We start from the raw sequence: 18,614 nt of genomic DNA on the forward strand, positions 1-18,614 counted from the left end.
TTTATAAAGTTTACATAATAAATGATTCATTGGAATATATTAAAAACCCAGTCTTTTTGGTGAATGGTGTGCAATCGAGTGTAAACAGTAGTCTATGATTATGCAATGCATACGCATCTCAATGGTCGCGTGGCGATTGGAAGCTTTCTCTTCAATCAATGGACCACGCCCTCAACGGATACAGTTTAAATAGAGAATGTTATTTTTTGATAAATTCAGTCTATTTAGATAAATATACGATTCATACAGAATTAGAATGATGTTGAAAATAAAAAAATATAAATTGACATTAACATATTTTTGCGCCTCGTGTCTTGGGTTATGAATGCACAGAAGTCATACAGCACGGAAATACTTCTCTCTCTTTTCTTCTCTAAACATAATTGTATGCTCGTGAAACAAAAAACGTGACTAAAATATGAACCTAGATTAAAATTAATAGACAAATTTTGCTATTCGTCCTTTAATACGCTACACATTGATCACGTGGGATGATCATTTTCATAACCGTTCTGTCCATAATTGTGATCTTAAACGATTGTTGTAACAATGGGCGGTTAACCTACATTGTACAGAACATCATGATAAATTGTTTATGATAAAATATAAACAAGTTTATAGATTTGTCATTGTGTGTCTTATGCGTTGCAGACATTGCAGATTTTGTAGTTCTTACACTTCCTTGTTTTTGCCGCATGAATGATAATTGAAATGGATAGAAATCTTGCGTACAATTAGTGCTTAAATATTTATAAATAATAACTTTAGAACACCTGCACGGTGTATAAAGCACCATTCGATAACAATGCCTGATGGTAATATTGTCTTATTAATTGCCAAGTATTTCACAGGATTGATAAGCTTCTATCGTTATTTTATAATTCTCGTTTTGCATACCTTTCAACAGTTTCAATGCTTGTATGGTTGTGGAAGTAGAAATTGAAAAATACAAAGCTATTGAACTTTAAATTTCAACTTCTGAATCGCTGCTAATTATAATTATAAAACAAAATAAAATATACAAGAAATTGCTCCAATCTAGTCATATCTATCTATCTAGGTCATAAAATGTCGAATGTTATGATAGTCGAACTATCATAACTTATAATATAAATTCTTGTATGTATATACATCACAATGTATATATACATACAAGAATTTATAAAAAAATATACGAAAGCGTTTACGTTTTAAAAACGCAAACTTTTACAAACTAAATTGTGAGATTGCGAAACTGAATTTTCCAGCAAACGTCGCTTTCCACAAAATTAGCTCTGTAGTCGATGGACCGGAAGCAATATGGCGGGTGAAATGCAAAATGTTGCGGAAATTTCCAACTGACCACAATTTCACACCTTGTATTTCATATTTCGTTATATTTATATGGTATCGTAAAACTATTTAAGCTCGAATCGTATTTTATTTTTAATAATGATGAAGGTAGGTATTATATTAGTAATTTCCTGAAACTTTGAAATGATAAACATTTTTTGCACGGTACATTGTCTCTGTACTCTGTGCAGGTGTACACTTCATCTAAGCCTTAGATTTAGGTATTTGTTTCCTTGATCATATCTTCATAAGTCATCATGACATACATCTATATATATATAAAGAAATTGCTGTTCGTTTCTCTCGCTAAAACGTGAGAATGGCTAAACTGGTTTGGCGAATTATGATCTTGAAGTTAATGAAAGGTTTAAACGGTGGGAAAAATAAATAAAAATTACGAATATTCGTAGTTTTTGTCTTTTTAGAAAAAAATGGTTACTTGGTTATCATGTAGTTATAGATGCATTTAGACATTTGTATTTCATAGCATAGTAGTATGAGGTTCCAAGTCTATTTTAATAGATTTGGCACATATATGTGGGTGTGAAAAAAAATTGGAGCATAGCTGGCCTCCGAACGCACGGCCATATAGTTGGAAAATCCAATAACTATTTCTTACTCTTCTTTCAATAATACAATAAATACTTGAATTTTAAAACACCTGCTTCAAACCGCACACTTCTTCAACACTGCATTGACGTGACGAAGGAATAAATTACTAATTAATGTTTACATATTCTACAAGAATACACACAAACGCTATTTACAAAGCACTATTACGAAGACGAAGCTAGCTTTTCTTCACGATGTGACTCGCTCCTTAAGTCTTCATGTAACATTTACAGTCGACACTTCATGATCATTTTTAAATCAAATAGGCAAGTAGGTGATCAGCCTCCAGTGACACACGTCGTCGACTTTTTGGGTCTAAGAAATGTCGGTTTCCTCACGATGTTTTCCTTCACCGTTCGAGCAAATATTAAATGCGAACATAGAAAGAAAGTCCATTGGTGCACAGCCCGGGATCGAACCTACGACCTCAGGTACGAGGTCTCTGGTCTTTTCTTTTTTTTTTACTTGGGGAAATGCATTGCGCATACCCTTCCGCGGCCCGACTGCTTGGTGCAGAAGGGTTATGTGGGACTCGCCATTGTGCATACCCACTAAAACCCCAAGGTGCCACCAACAATCGCCTTACGCGGGATGCGGTAACAGCAGAGCCTTATCCGCTTCTCTATCTACCTATCTCTGGACTACGTTTGACAGTTGGCATTAGAATTGAGATGTTTATTGCTTTATTTTCATATAGGACAATGACCGCCTGATCAATTTATAAGTTCAATAACTTTAAAATTATCTCGTATACTGTTTCTAAACAACAAACTTGTTTTTAAATCTAGCTACTAATTTGTATTTTATTAAGATTTTCTATTTAAATAATGCTCTATTACAATGTAAATTACTGGAAGAAATTGGTGATAAACTTCGTAAACCGGTCGAGCCCGATATAGACCATATCCAATTTTTATAGAATTAATTTTGCATAACACCTCATCACCACTAAATGTTTTAAGATGACTATTAGCTAATAAGAAGAAAAAAGCGAAATACCAAACCATTTTCTAGAATTGTATTTATTAAATTATTCCTTAGTTCCAATATGATCGGCAACGCTATGGACGTTGTGGTCATTTTATACAATTTCTACCTTCAACTTTTCTCGTTTAAGCTCTCTAAAATTTCTTTAAATTTGATAATATTATTCCCTGGGACTAAAATCTGTTTTGTGCGGAACTTTTTATGTTCTACATAATATAATTGACGTGTACGTGTATATTTGTAAAGTCATGTTTTGTTGTATTTTTTAGGCATAAGTACATATTGTTTTAAAAAGTAGTGCCTAGTGCCACAAAATCGACTTAGGGTCCTTCAAGAAACGAGCGTGCCATTTCTTAAAAGGTGTCCATGGATGGCGGTAATCACTCACATAATTAACATCGTATGATCCTCCTCCCGTTTGCTTCCTCTTACATAAAAACCTAACCACAACAAAGGCGTTGATAGTTTTTATATCCATCATTGCGGATCGATGTTTTATGTTCTCAGAGTGAATAAGCTGTTAGTGTACATATGAATAAATAAATAAATAATGTTGAAGTCCCAAATATTGTAATGCTCATCTTTCAAGACAATCTCTTCAGAATTTAATTTTAATATAATTCCGACACATGGTTTAATTATCCGTCTCACAATGCGAGTTCAACGAACTGAAGAATCTGGTTCACAAATATGCGACCTTTTGCTATAATAAAATGTTAGACAGTCTATTAACAAGGAAATTGATATACCGTATATTTATGATTTATGGGTTTAATTTTGTTTAGACTATGGAATTTATCTCAAATAAAAATTAAAAATCAATGGTGCTACAATCTTTTTAGGTATGGGCCTCAGATTTCAGCATCTGTTTCATGATCAATTAATCTAATAGGCAAGTAGGTGATCAGCCTTTTGTCGTGCGTCAGGACGACCTCAACGCACTCGCGATCCCTCTGGCATTGAGAGTGTCCATGGGCGGCGGTATCACTTAACATCAGGTGAGCCTCCTGCCCGTTTGCCCCCTGTTCTATATAAAAAAAACTTTTTGGGTTTAAGGCAAGTCGGATTCCTTACGATGTTCGAGCGATTGTAAATGCGCACATAGAAAGAAAATCCATTGATGCACAGTCGGGGATCAAACCTACGACCTCAGATGGCAGTCGACGGCTGAAGTCAACACAGCTCATATACAATGTTACACAGCCTCAATTACGATAAAACTGAGGAACTCTTGGTTATAAATGAATAGATAAATAACTACTTGTAGAAATAACTATTCGACATGATTAATATATAAAAATTAAAAGGCATTTAATATTTTATTTTTCTACAAGTATAATAAATTAATATTATAGTATTCTTTTTGGGTATACACACATACACCCTCTCATCTTACTCACAGGAAGAACACTTGAACACTTCACACCATAATATAACTACTTTTTAAATAGATTGTAAATTATAACATATAAGTTTTTCCAATGAGTTATGTACTTGATGCTACAGCTTTTTTCTGACATATATAAGGGGTTAGGCGCTGTATGTTGAAATACAGGTTCACACTTCAGCATCAGATAAACCTGACTAATTTTGTTTATACAACTAGCGCAATTAGATATAAGTTTTTCCTGTGAAACAAACTTGAAATAAATCATTATTATTATTATATCTCAAACAATATTTGTTTATATTTGAGACATACAAACCTTGCCTTCAATAACAATGAAATACACTTGATAATATCATAAACCAAATTATACACATTTTAAATTCATCGCGGTCCTATCACTATAGTAATGATATCTTATGTAACCACATTGTGGCTGTAATGACACATCACAGGTAACTAGTTTTTTAATGACGAAAACTAATCTTCTGCAACAGAGAAAGTGGGTCTTTATAATTAGGTATTTTATTATACTAATAATATAAAAGAACATAGACAAATACTGTAAACCATTTCGAGACATATTTGTTTGACTTTTGGGATATTTGTATATATAAAATAAAAAATATTATACTGTTACTACTCCAGAACAATGTACATTATATACACACTTCCAAAAGCGATTTCATATAGAAACCATGACTTCTGTTTCCTTGTAGGAGCACGAAGAATTATTGAATTTCTTCACCGCCTCTAATGGGTAAACCGAATGATTAAAAATTTTATCTCGAATATGGTAAAATTTATATTGCATAACACAAAAATTCACTTAACTGTAAATACCGTTAAGTGTATAAAAGTTATCTGTGGATAAAATACCAAAACTAGAGATTTGTTGTTCTAAGTATTTATTTAATTTTATTAAAAGTTATTATTATTTCAGGCGAACTGGTTCAAAGCGCAACAATACTGCAGATTCCACGGCATGCATCTTGCGTCAATTTCTTCGCAGGAAGAGAACGACAGGCTGGAAAAATATGTTAGGGAATCAGGTATGCATGAAAAACATCCTATAAAGTTTTTAGAAAGTGTTTTACTACTTATAACTTTTAAAAAAGATCAGTGGCACTACAAGCAATTTAGGTCTTGGCATCAGATTTCTAAATCTGTTTCATGATCATTTTTTTAAATAGGCAAGTAGGCTATCAGCCAGATACCAGATTACCAGTGCCTAACGACGTCGAATTTTTGGGTCTAAGACATGTTAGTTTCCTCACGATGTTTTCCGTCACCGTTCGAGCAAATGTTAAATGCGCACATAGAAAGAAACTCCATTTGTGCACAGCCGGGGATCGAACCTACGACCTCAGGTATGAGAGTCGTCTATTTATAACTAAATAACTATATATATATAATAAAATAAAGTGTAATACCTATTACACTTTATTTTATTATATATGCTAACGGACCCAATATTTAGTACGATAATGACTTTCCATCATCTTCCAACATCCTAGTACGCTGCTGTAAATGTCAAACTTCTTAAAGCTAAAAACGTAGTTGATCGTTCTTGGACAAGGTTTGAATATAATCTAAAATCTAAGATGTTTAAACACACATTAAGCCTATACTCCTACAAACTTTGTGCGATGCTAATGTACAAATAAATAATCAGCAATTATCGTTGAATAAGCTTGTAGTAATTTCATGAACACGACTAACACACCCGTTGTCACTTATGAAATTCCACAGCTTCTGAAATTTTCGTTGGTGTCCAAATAAAAGTTTAATGTGTCAATTATACTTGATTAAACAGTATTAAGTGCGAATGCTGTTTCTGCAATTATATCATTATAAAGAAAATAACTGACGAACAATGATATGAAATTAACCTAACCTTTTATATTATATAAGGCTTTAAAAAGGAATTTTAATTACACATAGTCACCTGTATGAAATGTATGACAATATAGTTAACATATAAACAACAAGTATTTTATTTTAGATAGTTTACATTTACATTTCTATTTATTATTTATTCTTTATTACACACAAAATACATTAATGTTTCTATAAAGTAGAGTGCACTGGCCCCCACACTCGGATTCCCTGTGTTGTGGGCAGCCAGTCTCTTCCTTTTCACATCTAAACAGTCTTCTATTTCTATTTCACATTCATGCCCTTTTTTGGCCTTATCCAAATCCCCCCATTTATATCTGCACTGTGCCATGCACCATCTACTATTTCCTTCGTCTGGCCTCTCCACCTTCCTGTCTTCCTATTTTGCGTAAATTGTACCTTGGGCAATTTCATATTTTGTTGCCTCGCTTTTCCATGTGCCCATTTCCACTTAAGTTTATTTATTGATTGACCTAGGTACGACTATTACTATTAGCTTCTATAATTCTGTAATTTAATTGTATTATTGTATATTATATATGAAATAATTAATTCATAATATGCCATTTCTAGTTTAAAGTAATTTTTTTTCGGTCATAAAGGTGATAATTATTAATTTAAATGTAATATTTTCAAAGTATGTGCGATAGTGAAATAAAATGTATATATGTCGCTATATTAAGTTACTGTTTCATCGTCGATACTTCTAATTATTTATAAAAACACTGTTTATACATTTATACTTTTATATATGGGATTTGGAATGCTTCACAACAAAGCCGCGCCCCGTCGCGTGCTTGCCAACGCATTTTTCAATGAAATTCTTTATAATTTTTTATAATATGTTTTAAGTGGATTTTCTAAATATATTATGTTATAGTTTTGCCTATACTTTGTTAATCTTACTATTAATTCCTTTCAGGTTACGGCCGAGAGCACTTTTGGACATCTGGCACTGATCTGGCCGAAGAGGGCAACTTCTTCTGGATGGCCAACGGAAGACCTCTCACATTCGTCAACTGGAACGCCGGTGAACCAAACAACTTCCGCTACGAGAACGGCGAAGAAGAGAACTGCCTTGAACTCTGGAACAGAGACGACAAAGGTCTTAAGTGGAATGACTCTCCATGCTCGTTTGAGACCTTTTTCATTTGTGAAGTACGATCTGATTGATTTAATGGTGCTTGACACGATATAAGTAGTTTAATTTATTATTGTTTTAGATAATGATAGTAATTGAAATTTTCTGAATTTAATTTTTAATTTTCCCTTTATTTATCACTCATTATTAAATTAGACATTTCCAGGAAATAAATTATCCTCCACACGGCTAACACAAAGAAAACTTTAAATATTTTTACGCAAAAAAAGTTAAATAACCGATTTAAAAAACGAATATAAAATCGAACGACATCTTGGGTTCCAATTTCATTTTACGCCCATTCAAAATGATTAATCAATACTTCAGGGTCTGCGATGTTTTATTCTATTTTAAGTATAAGAGAAGTATCTGCTCCAATTTATTATATATATTTATATCGTGTCTCGCTATTATAATTCATTTTGTTGTGATATAAGAGTAGTGTGCTAGATTTTACATTTGAAAAGATTTAACGGTCAGTACGCTTCAACAATTTGTCTCTAAACAAATTGTTCTGGTCTAGCTAGTTATTTATTTAAAAGTGTACTGCTAATACGTCTTAATAAAATACAGTATAATATTTCGGTGAATTAATAAATAAAACTTTTTGACAATCTGTCTATATATTGACTCGTCAATTTCATAAGTACCTAGATATAAAAATTATAATTATCTGTAGTAGGGACAATATTATTTTAGAATATTGTCAAAGTATTCGGGGAATGTACACTTTCTTTTGTTTTTAAATTTTAGGCTAAATTCTTTCCTGCAGACATGAAGTGTTTTATCAAAAAAGTATTTATAACGTTGACAAAACTTTTCTATTGTCTATTGACGAGTTTCTTTTCAGTACGTATAAACAGTATTAGCAGTACTATATGTGTATCTATTATTAAAATGTGGAATTCAAAAAAAATAGTTAAGTAGTAACGATCACTGCCATGATCCAGTTACCAGAGCATCAGTGCTCGACGGACGTACGTCCATAGTCAAACTAGTGTTAGTACATGTTACCTTATGTAAAAATAGGTATAAGTTTAATAAAAATCGAATTTTTATATTGTCTTTTATTTCTTTTGTACTAAATTCACCCAATTTGACCGAAGCCGTTAATTTCTATTGAAATTGGCCATTTACTAAGAAAACATATATACTGCACAAAGCGTTTTAAAATAAAGCCTGAAGTTTTTGAGTTTATATATTACAAGAATACAGCATACACATTTTTTAGAATTAGATATTATATCGTAGACTGTTCTTATAAAGAAATAGGGATTTTGTTGTGGTTGATACCGTAAGGACTGACTTCGCCAGACGCAATATGCAAGCAGACTGTATTTTATTAAATTAAATAGGCTACTTAATCTACCCGCTAACCGTCTACAATCTAAATATAAGACTAAAGGACTGGCTTAAGAGCACACCCTATGCAGTGTAACAGCTGCTTCTGAGACCTAGTATGTAATTACACACTTTATTCATTCACTCACTCGCTCACACATTTGCACCCACACTCATGCTCTCAGGCATGTTGAACAAACAAATATAATAAAATAAAATAAAAGAAGTAATAATTTTAAGGAATTTAGAATTAAGTTTCCTATGCAAGAGCTATTTTTTACTTAAAAGGGTTCCCAAATCTTACACATATGAACATAGGAATTTAGAACAGAGAAACTGTAAATTGCAAAGTTCGTTTTCAAGTTTTCATACTGAAAATTACAAAACGTGTATTTTATATTTAAAATCGCACTAATGGAATGATTGTTTAATTTACTGTTCTTTCATCATTCACCATTCCTCTTCACATTAAAACATAGCAACAATGTGTTCATTCCTATGTAACGACACGCTTTGGGTATTGTAAAACGACAAAAGACTTGACTTAAGGATACGTGGCATTGTGTACCACGAGTACACAGTTCAGTGTATACGCAAACATTTTGCTATTTAGCAACTATGTCAGCGCTAGCTGATGAATCCTAATCCTTCAATAGTTATCCACAACACAGGAACTCCTTAGTGTGTTTTAGATAGATTCCTTTTTTACTCAAACAGTCATATGTACGTCGAAAAACTATTACCAGAGAAAAGTACTTAAGTCTGACTTCGATACGAATTTAAACGGTTCGACTTCTTACGCCAATTTCTCAACTATAGGTTAAAAACCTGAAGAATCTGAAAATGTATGTCAGTCCTTGATACGTATTATAGTTTAAAAAATTCAATTTATTTATTATCTTACATGCTTGTACTTAAAGTGTTACCGATATTACACGTTGGTTACGTGTAATTTCGCTAGTAATCGGTGGACTTACACGCAAATATAAAAACCAAACTCGTAACATGCCAGAAAGCAATGGAAAGCGTACTAAAAATAAAAAAAATACATAAAATTAAAAGTGACAGAATAAGACGGAAAAGAAAAGGAATAAATGTCTTACATTATGCCCCAAAACAGAAGTGCATACACACAAAAGATGGACGTTAAAGTTAACTGTATGGAAAGGACCAAAGGAAAGAAGGAGAAGAGGGCGCCCCAAAAAAAGGAGGATAGAAGAAATAGAAGCGGTAGCAGGAAGCGAGTGAAGAAAGAAAGCCATCGACAGAGTCAGTTGGTATAATATGGAGGAGGAGACCTTTACCCTTGAAGGAGTTCCGATCAACAGTACTGAAGATAGCTAGAATATAGGATATAATATGTAGAACAAGATTAAAATAATGTATACAATTTAAGAAACCTAAACTGTATATATAATTTTTTGTCACGATTTGGAAATTACGGCTTGTTGTTGTTAAATGTGAAGTTTTTTAATGTAATATTAAAAAACTTCACATTTAACATAGCTAGTTTGGAAGAAGTACCTGTTTCGAGCGAAGCCGCCTTTTTTCCGGTGGCGTCTAAGTAAATTACTTTGACGGTTTCATTTTCCATTTGTTGCTGAGTCTCTGAGTGGAGCTTTATGCAATTACAGCTTGAAATTAACTTTAAAATGCTCTAGTTTTAATTAGCGTCGTAAGTTGTAAGGAAATACTTAATGCTAGGACTTTTTTCAGGATAAAGTTAAAATATGAAATAGACACAGTTTTTTTTCTTTCCTATTTCCCCGTAGGAAAGGGATAAATAAAAACAAGGGAAAACACATTGATTTATTCAGCAAGAATGTAGGAAGGAATGATCTGCCTTTGTGCTTAGTGTTCTATCTATCACCTATAGATCTATCTATCTATACTACGTATTTATCAAAGACTAATAATATCTCTGTTTTGAAGTCGAGGCTAAAATCAAAACTTTATTTTTGTTGTTTTACAGATTTCTTTCTTAGTGTCTCATAACTCCTGGATAGGTCAGAGGACGTCAACACGCCTTCTTCGCGTTCAGTTTTGAGTTTCGAATTTTGTTTCATCCGCAACTGTACTACGTCACCAGGTTTGCTTGTGGCAGTCGTGCTTCCACTTTGTCTGTGAGTTCCTATCTTCTGTCTAGGGATAGAGGGTGCTCTATCCCGTTCCATTTTCGTAACTTTATCAGCTAATTAAGAGATGTTAAAGTAGCATTGCATTTCAGTACTCTTTGAAGATTTTATAACTTTCTTCTTTACTCTTACTTTTTTAGATTTATAACTTTATTTTTTCTGCTTTTGGTGCCTCTCAATTACAGCCCATGGAAGTCAAGCCCAAGTGTCTTGTCTTGTGTCAAATGCAGCAACTCTTTCTCAGTCCCAACCTGTCTACTCCCTGATGCTATGTTATATTTCTATAAGTAATCCTAAATATTGTTACAGATATAAGATAATCAATTGATAGAAATTATAAACATATTTTTAAAGGCAAGGGAATTTATGTAGACCATAACTTTGACAACAATTATTATAAATAACTTACTATAAGACATAATGTTCAATAAGATATGATATAGATTGGGCGAATATTTATGAATCAAACTAAATGTACAACTTTCTTTACATTTTTCTGTGTTCTTTAGTTATTATTATAAAGTTTAATTTATTTATGATGTACGGGGTTCTTTCACCATTCGTTCAAATGCACAAAGATATGCATGTTGTAAATATATCGTAACCATTTAATAAATGTTCTTTTCATTATAAATCACTTTTCTTTATATCAATTTCGGAGGCAAAATAGGAGCATGTAATTTTGAATATTAATTTTTGCAATGAAAAGAGCTGAATAGCATTCAAGGGCGGTGTTTAATATCGTCACCCCTCGTGTTTTGTGAAGAACGAACCTCATATAAGGGTCTTTGATATAAATGAAACGAGTACATTGAGTTTTTCAAGGTAGAACTAGTTTGTAGGAGCAATTTCCGCTCTAAGCATTAATTTTTTAACACTGAGATGGTGTGTTCTAACTCCGACGGTGCAACGACTTTGTAGCACAGTCGCACTAAAAATGTACATACTATCTTGTGTAGTATTTTCTATAAGATCTTGATGTATGTGGCAACATAAATACAGGACGCTAAGAAAAGAATAAAACAGTGAACATGATATTTTACCGCGAGCGTTTATAGAATTCTCATAGGAGAATATAAATTAATTACTGTTGTTTGTAAAGAATAAATCAATTGACAAAGAGAAAAATGGGTTGTGATTTATAAATTTTTTATTAAATGCTTCTAATTTTACAATTACTGTCAGTTCTCAAATCAAGTGCGCAGAACGGAAGAGAAGAACTGGCTATAAACTCTCCGCCACTCTTTTTAATCGCCAAGTTTTTTGTTTTACACCATGCTCCTCATGACATCTTAAGTAAATAATAGTTAATTAATAATAAATTAAAAAATTATTTGTCTTCTATCAGCAGAATGGTAAAATAGCATGCACTTACATTCTCGTGGGAACAACATGCAAATATATAGTCGCAAACAAATTATATCTAGGTAATGGACCCTAGTATAATGTATAGGTGCAGGGAATTTAACCGCACGTACGTTTTCATTCGTAATGGATTGCTATGTACCAACGAATCGCATAAACAAAATACCATAAAGGTACATTTCTATCCCAATATCGAAATATTGGCTGCGCTTTGCACAAATGGAGCCAAACTCGCTATAATTTCCTGAGCTCATGCAATCTGCCTACCGGCTGAACTACGAACCAATCGTTTTGGACAGGGCAAGACAAAAGCCTATTTCACACGCGACCTACAAAAGTCACGTGATCATTTTAGACATACTGTTTGTTTTCTAATTATTCTTCTTTACTTACACAGTAAATTTTTAATATTATGATTTTTTTAATTATTATTACTATTACATTTTTAATGGTTGTTTTTTTGCGTCTGAGGAGCAAACTAACTGTTGTGATCTCTGACAAAATGAGCTGTGCTGTGGAACACTTCTGCTCCACAGCATTATGTTAGCCACACACACACACATTACACACTTAAAATGTACCTTATTCCTTTTTATATTTATTTTAATTGTTATTATTTATTTGTGTGTTTCGTTAATAAATGTTATGTCTATCTGTCTGTCTGTAATGATTAAATTTTTGAATCTACTTAATAAGCTCAAGGAAAAGGTTTATTAACGTATTGTACTTTAATGGTATTTGCAGTAACAAAATAAAGTATGCTGAGTATGGGTAAAACACGCAGTGTGAACTTTGGTTGATTTATTAATAGCTAAAACAATATCTAAAATAAGAAAATGTCCTAACTAGAACTCCAAACCGCACGTATTTAAAAATACTTTCTGCTTATCTAAAAGTAGTTAGAAATAATTGGTTGCACTAAACATTCAATACATTTATTAATTATCAGCTTATGTATGGCCGAATTTTAGCCAAAAAAATGAAGCTAAATGATTTATATAAATTCTGGTAATACAAGAAAACCATTGTTTCTAAGCATATTTTCAATAGTGATTTGTATTCCTGTGTATGCTTTTATTTTCATAGCTGAATTGGGCATTCAGCTATCCAATACTTTATATTTTACAGCGACACAATAATATCAGGTGTAGTTTGGCTTGGGATGCTGAGTTCACAACGTCCGATTTGATATCTTTCGTCTGGCTGCCGTTTAAATAAAATTATCAGGGGTTGCGACAAATTGATATTGCTGTAACGAAATTCACAGGCAAAATATTCTTTATTTATCGATGCTTCGGTTATTTGATATTCGGTATTATATCGATTTTAGAAAATATATGTTGTACAATATTATTTTTTGTATTTAATATGAGTATACGAAAGTACTTATAAAAATGCAACTTAAAGGAAAATGCTCAAGTCGAAAACGCATTTCGTTTTAGAGCATAGACAATGCGTAATAAGTTTTTTTATAGCACAGGGGGCAAACGGGCAGGAGGCTCACCTGATGTTTAAATAAGTGTAAAGATATATATGATGATAATGTTGACTTAATTACCAAATAAGAAATCAAAGACTCACCTCCCTCTTTATAGTTCTTACGTCATACTTGAACGGCCCAATTAAAAATTATCTATTTATTATTTAAAACAATCCGGAACAGATTACATAGATAAACAATATATGTATATGAAACAGAAAAGTTAAGTACATTGATAAAATTAAAAAAAAAACTGAAATTTAACATTAAACAAACGACCATTAATATTTAATATTTCAAGAAGAATAACATTACTACTATGATGATTATGAACATAATTAAGATTCCCTATGGAGAATTCACCCTTGTATAGTGGAAGTGCCCATGCGCTAATTAAAGATTTAAGTTGGCGCCTAGTAGAAAGCACCGGTAACCACAGAGGTGGTGCTTTCCTCGATCAACACTGCTACGGGAACCAAACTTTATTTTATATTAGTTTTTATTACTATTAAGGTTAAGAATATTTTAAATACTGTATATTTATGTGTTTGAAATAAATATTTTTTAAAGATTGCTTGTGGATAGCAACCATGTTGGGATAGTATTAAATTATTAAATAAAATCAATATTATTTCAAAGTTATAGATACTAAAAAGTACTAAAACCTTCCTTAACTTTGGTGGTTTCCGAACCAATTCGACGGTCCTACAAGAAAAGAGCGAAGCAATTCTTAAAAGGCCGGCAACGCACTCGGGAGCCCTCTCACTTTGAAAGTGTCCATGGGCGATGGTATCACTGAACATCAGGTGAGCCTCTTGCCCGTTTGCCTCCTGTTCTACAAAAATAAAAATAAATGATTCCCTACAATTTCTTAACATTTCATACCTCGATCAACCAGATACTGTGTGTTTAATTGTAAAACTTTGGTGTATTTGACGTCACAATAACGTTATAAGATTTTTCATCACAAAGCATTACCTGTTCATTTTTAACCAAAACGTAAAAATTTCAACTTTTTCGTGAAATGTTAACCAAATTTTATAGCAGTAAGCGTGATTCAAATTTCTGCGTTATTTTTTGTATTTCACCTACATTGTAATTATTTCTGTCGCCATTAACAGAACCCGCTTTTCTCAAACAATGGAGCCCTTGCGTTTGACCTTTAGAATTAAAATCGCCCTAGAGCCAAATTGTTTCAGAATACGAAAAAATCGTATTTACTTTGAAAATTATAATGAATTATAACAACTGTCAGCCAGCTAGTATATACACTGTATTTAACAATACAGAGTGTATATACGCCCATACTTAAGGTCTTATAAGAATTTTGTTTCATATATTGAAAAATTTTAATAATCATGTACCACGGAATAATTTTGATGAATCTATTTGTAACCCAGGACACAGGTAGACACAAATAAAATAAAGTTTAAAGATACTCTTAGTTTTTTAATAAAATTGTTTCTACATTTGAGAATAATTTGTTTATAGTAATAGGTATTTCAGATTTATAATAATTCTTCCCTGGATAGTTTAGATTTACAAATCAGCCTGGCAGATGGCGCCGAAGTCGCTATCTGGTTATTTATATATACAGCAAATAAACAGCTGGTATATATAAATCTTCATTGCATGTTGTTAATTAAACTGCTAATTGGCTGGAAAGATTTTGATATTTTTTTTGTCTGTTCAAGGGAGTTGAGATTTACATTATTAGATATTTTTTGTATGTATGACCTGTGTACAGGACAAAGTCTGTCAGATACATAAACTTGTTCTTAAGGTTGCGACATTAACGAACTAAATCTAACTTGCATATCACTCAAGATCTGCATCTCTGTTATTATAAGACAAATTATGAGCGCGGTTTCTCACTAAACCAAGTTTTTAAAGGGCACAAATTAAAAACCACTTTTCTAAGGAACTATCTGTGTATAATTCGTAACTACATATTCATTACGAAGCCTCGATACATAAGTGTTCTGTGTCCCAATTTACATTTATAGAACAGCTATTAGATTAGGTTCAGTTACATATCGCTTGCATCTAAAAACCAACTTTCGCTCCTTGACATCCAAATATATCCGTGAAATAATCCAAACAATCGTTGAAAATAGCACCGTATAATAACATCATAAAGTTCAAAATACGCTCGCTACAGTTCACTTGCCACTAGCGGCCCCGTAAGCCTTCAATAAAAATCCTGACGCTAGTAATCACAGGCTTAACCTAAAAAGGCAAACCGAGCTGTGCACATACATAATGTACAATATGCTGATACAAGAGGACTAGAACAAGCTCTTTACACGTTCTTTTCAATGCTTAGGGAGCTTAGAAAAACGGTACAAATGACTTAGGCTCAACGTGTGTTTACTTTATATATTGTTTATTGCCACAACAAAATTGTTTGTTACTCATTATCTGCTTTGTGACTACACTCATACAATAATTAAATGCGATATATAATCTACAGTTTATTTCAAATTTAAGAGTTCCGTTTAGTAATTTATATGAGATTAACTACTTCTTATATGGAATGAACGTTTTTAATGAGCGAAATTAAAGAAGAAAATAAATTCAAAACTGTTGATAAACGTAAATAAATCTATAAAGCTTTTCATAAATTTGACGATTATTTAATTATTTAAATTATTCTAATCCTTTGGGATTGATTTGCTCCATGCCACAAGCCACACACGCTTATTTTGAGTTTGAGTTTGAGTCGCACCCTGAAGCTTCTAGACCCTCCGTTTTTATTGCAGTGGCAGTAAATTGATATATCCATATCCACTCAGTTCTAGCTCATTCGGTTCTAACAAAACAGAAACGTATTCAGACAAAGCAAATCATTACACTGTTTTATCCCAAATAAGTTGACTCTTTCTGTCTTGCCGCAATGAAAAGAGACAAGTCTTTATTTCAGTTTCTCTTTTATTCATTAAGAGTTTAACTTGAATACTAATATAACTTAATTAATAAAATATATTGAATTAAAACGAACAATTTTAAACTAAATAAATTTAATTTTTGTGATACTAGAATGTGACGGCAATTCAATTAAAACACGCTCCGAAAATACAGTCGATATTTTAAAACACACGTTTGCATTGCGTCAAACTTATTAGCTTTATTTTAATACATGCCGTATACATTTTATTTTAAAAATGGAATTATTTTACTACAATATATTTGAAAAGGTTCATTGTGATATTTAGTGCATTTATATACTGTGTAATGTGGCGTAAATCACAGAAACAAATTACTTTGACTTTGGTTCAATTAATTATAATTGCTAGAGTTGAATTTTTCTTACATCCTAATGGTAATGACGTAGGAAATGCAAACAATACCATGATAGTCGCTCTCGCAAGTTACAGAGTTCGCTTTAGTTTAAAATAGCAAACCTTCGTAAAATTTCTCAATTTCGGATCACCATTTACGGGTTAATTCTATTAAAAGATATTTCCTAATCTTTCCGATAAACGTGTCATTTATATAAATATAAATGATTTTAAAAATGCTACAAAATCGAATACATTTTTACGAGCTTAATCTATTAACTTTGCATAGACAATCCTCTATTTATTCTGTGAACCCTACTGTCTGAATATATATAGGTAGATTGTACTACAGAGGCGGCTAACACCCAACTACGCATTTCCAGTATTGGCAGATAAGGTCAAAGTTCACGTTTGTCTAAAAATAGAATCAGATAGGTACGATCTGAAAATAGATGATTGAGACATTTAAGCTTTCCCAAAGGAATTTATTTACTGAACGCAGAGTCAGATATATTTTTTATTCCATTGTTTAAAATTAAATGGTAAAATTTACCACATTGAGTACTACAGTGTATCCAACCTAGTAATGAAGGCAAAATATTTTATTTTTCATAAGGTCCTTCAAGAAAAGACCTAACCAATTTTTAAAAGGCCGGCAACACACTTGCGAGCTCGAGGTATTGAGTGCGTCCATGGGCGCCGGTATCACTTCACATCTGGTGAGCCTCCTTTCCGTTTGCTCCCGATTCTATAAAAAAAAACGTGAAGTTCTGTTCCGTAGCAAGTGAGGTATATAATAGGTACACGAGATTAAGGCAGGTAGTAAGGAGGTTGTTGAAACGTTCCTGAATACTATCAATATTAATGCTTCGAAAGATTTTACGAAAATGTAAATAAATTTTGGTGACGTCACTTATATTTTTACGCTAACAAACTCATAGGTCTCGTAATAAACCATGCCCCATTAAAATACTCCTGTTACACCGGTATTAGTGAAGTTAACGACCTTATAATGAGAATGAAGCCTCACAATTACCTGAATGCTTCCATTAACGTGACCTATATCCCATAATGATGTCAATTATTAACTTAAAAGTTATAAAATCCTGATAAAAAGTATACTAAGAAACAAGCATTAGTCTAGTGGTTTATGCGATTCAGCAACGGAATCCAAAATGCCCCCCTCCCCCCTACAACTTCGTAGTACATAAAATTAGAAGCATGAATTTATAGTCAAGCGAAGCGAAGCTATATATTTCAACATTAAAGATTTGTAAGATTAATATGGTCAGTATAAGATATTGTCAGGTTCGTTAATTACGTCATAACTTGAGACAGAAGGTCCCTTAAATAGGGAATGATTGAATTAACTGACTTGGTATTACATCGCACAACTTTTTTCAGTTGAAGAATTGAGTTGCGAGACTTGTTTTTTTTTTACAAGTTTTTGATTGCATTTTCTTTGCTAATGAAACTCTGTTACAATATCTGTAAAAGTTATCTGTAATATTAAAGCAATAATCAAACAATCTTGTTTTGGGATTTGATATACGGCCAATAGTATACAGGCTATTTTAGTATAGTATGTAGTTGTGACCTATATAAAAAGCTACACATATATACAGGGCTGCCGCAGTGACTTTTACAAAAGCTT

At 32.3% G+C, this 18,614-nt stretch overlaps 1 protein-coding gene across 2 annotated transcripts in view; it reads left to right on the forward strand.

Moving 5' to 3' along the window:
- The window catches only part of LOC111003760 (C-type lectin domain family 4 member F), a 60,712-nt gene extending 52,296 nt beyond the window's left edge, over nucleotides 1–8,416 (forward strand). For both annotated transcript variants that reach the window (XM_022274438.2, XM_022274439.2), the window contains 2 exons: nucleotides 5,262–5,370; nucleotides 7,140–8,416. In XM_022274438.2, coding sequence (XP_022130130.2) covers nucleotides 5,262–5,370; nucleotides 7,140–7,390 — 360 coding nt within the window. In that variant the 3' untranslated portion in view covers nucleotides 7,391–8,416. The remainder of the gene's footprint in view (nucleotides 1–5,261; nucleotides 5,371–7,139) is intronic.
- Nucleotides 8,417–18,614: the final 10,198 nt, after the last annotated feature.

This window comes from Pieris rapae, chromosome 13 (assembly GCF_905147795.1).
Source record: "Pieris rapae chromosome 13, ilPieRapa1.1, whole genome shotgun sequence".
NCBI lineage: Eukaryota > Metazoa > Arthropoda > Insecta > Lepidoptera > Pieridae > Pieris > Pieris rapae.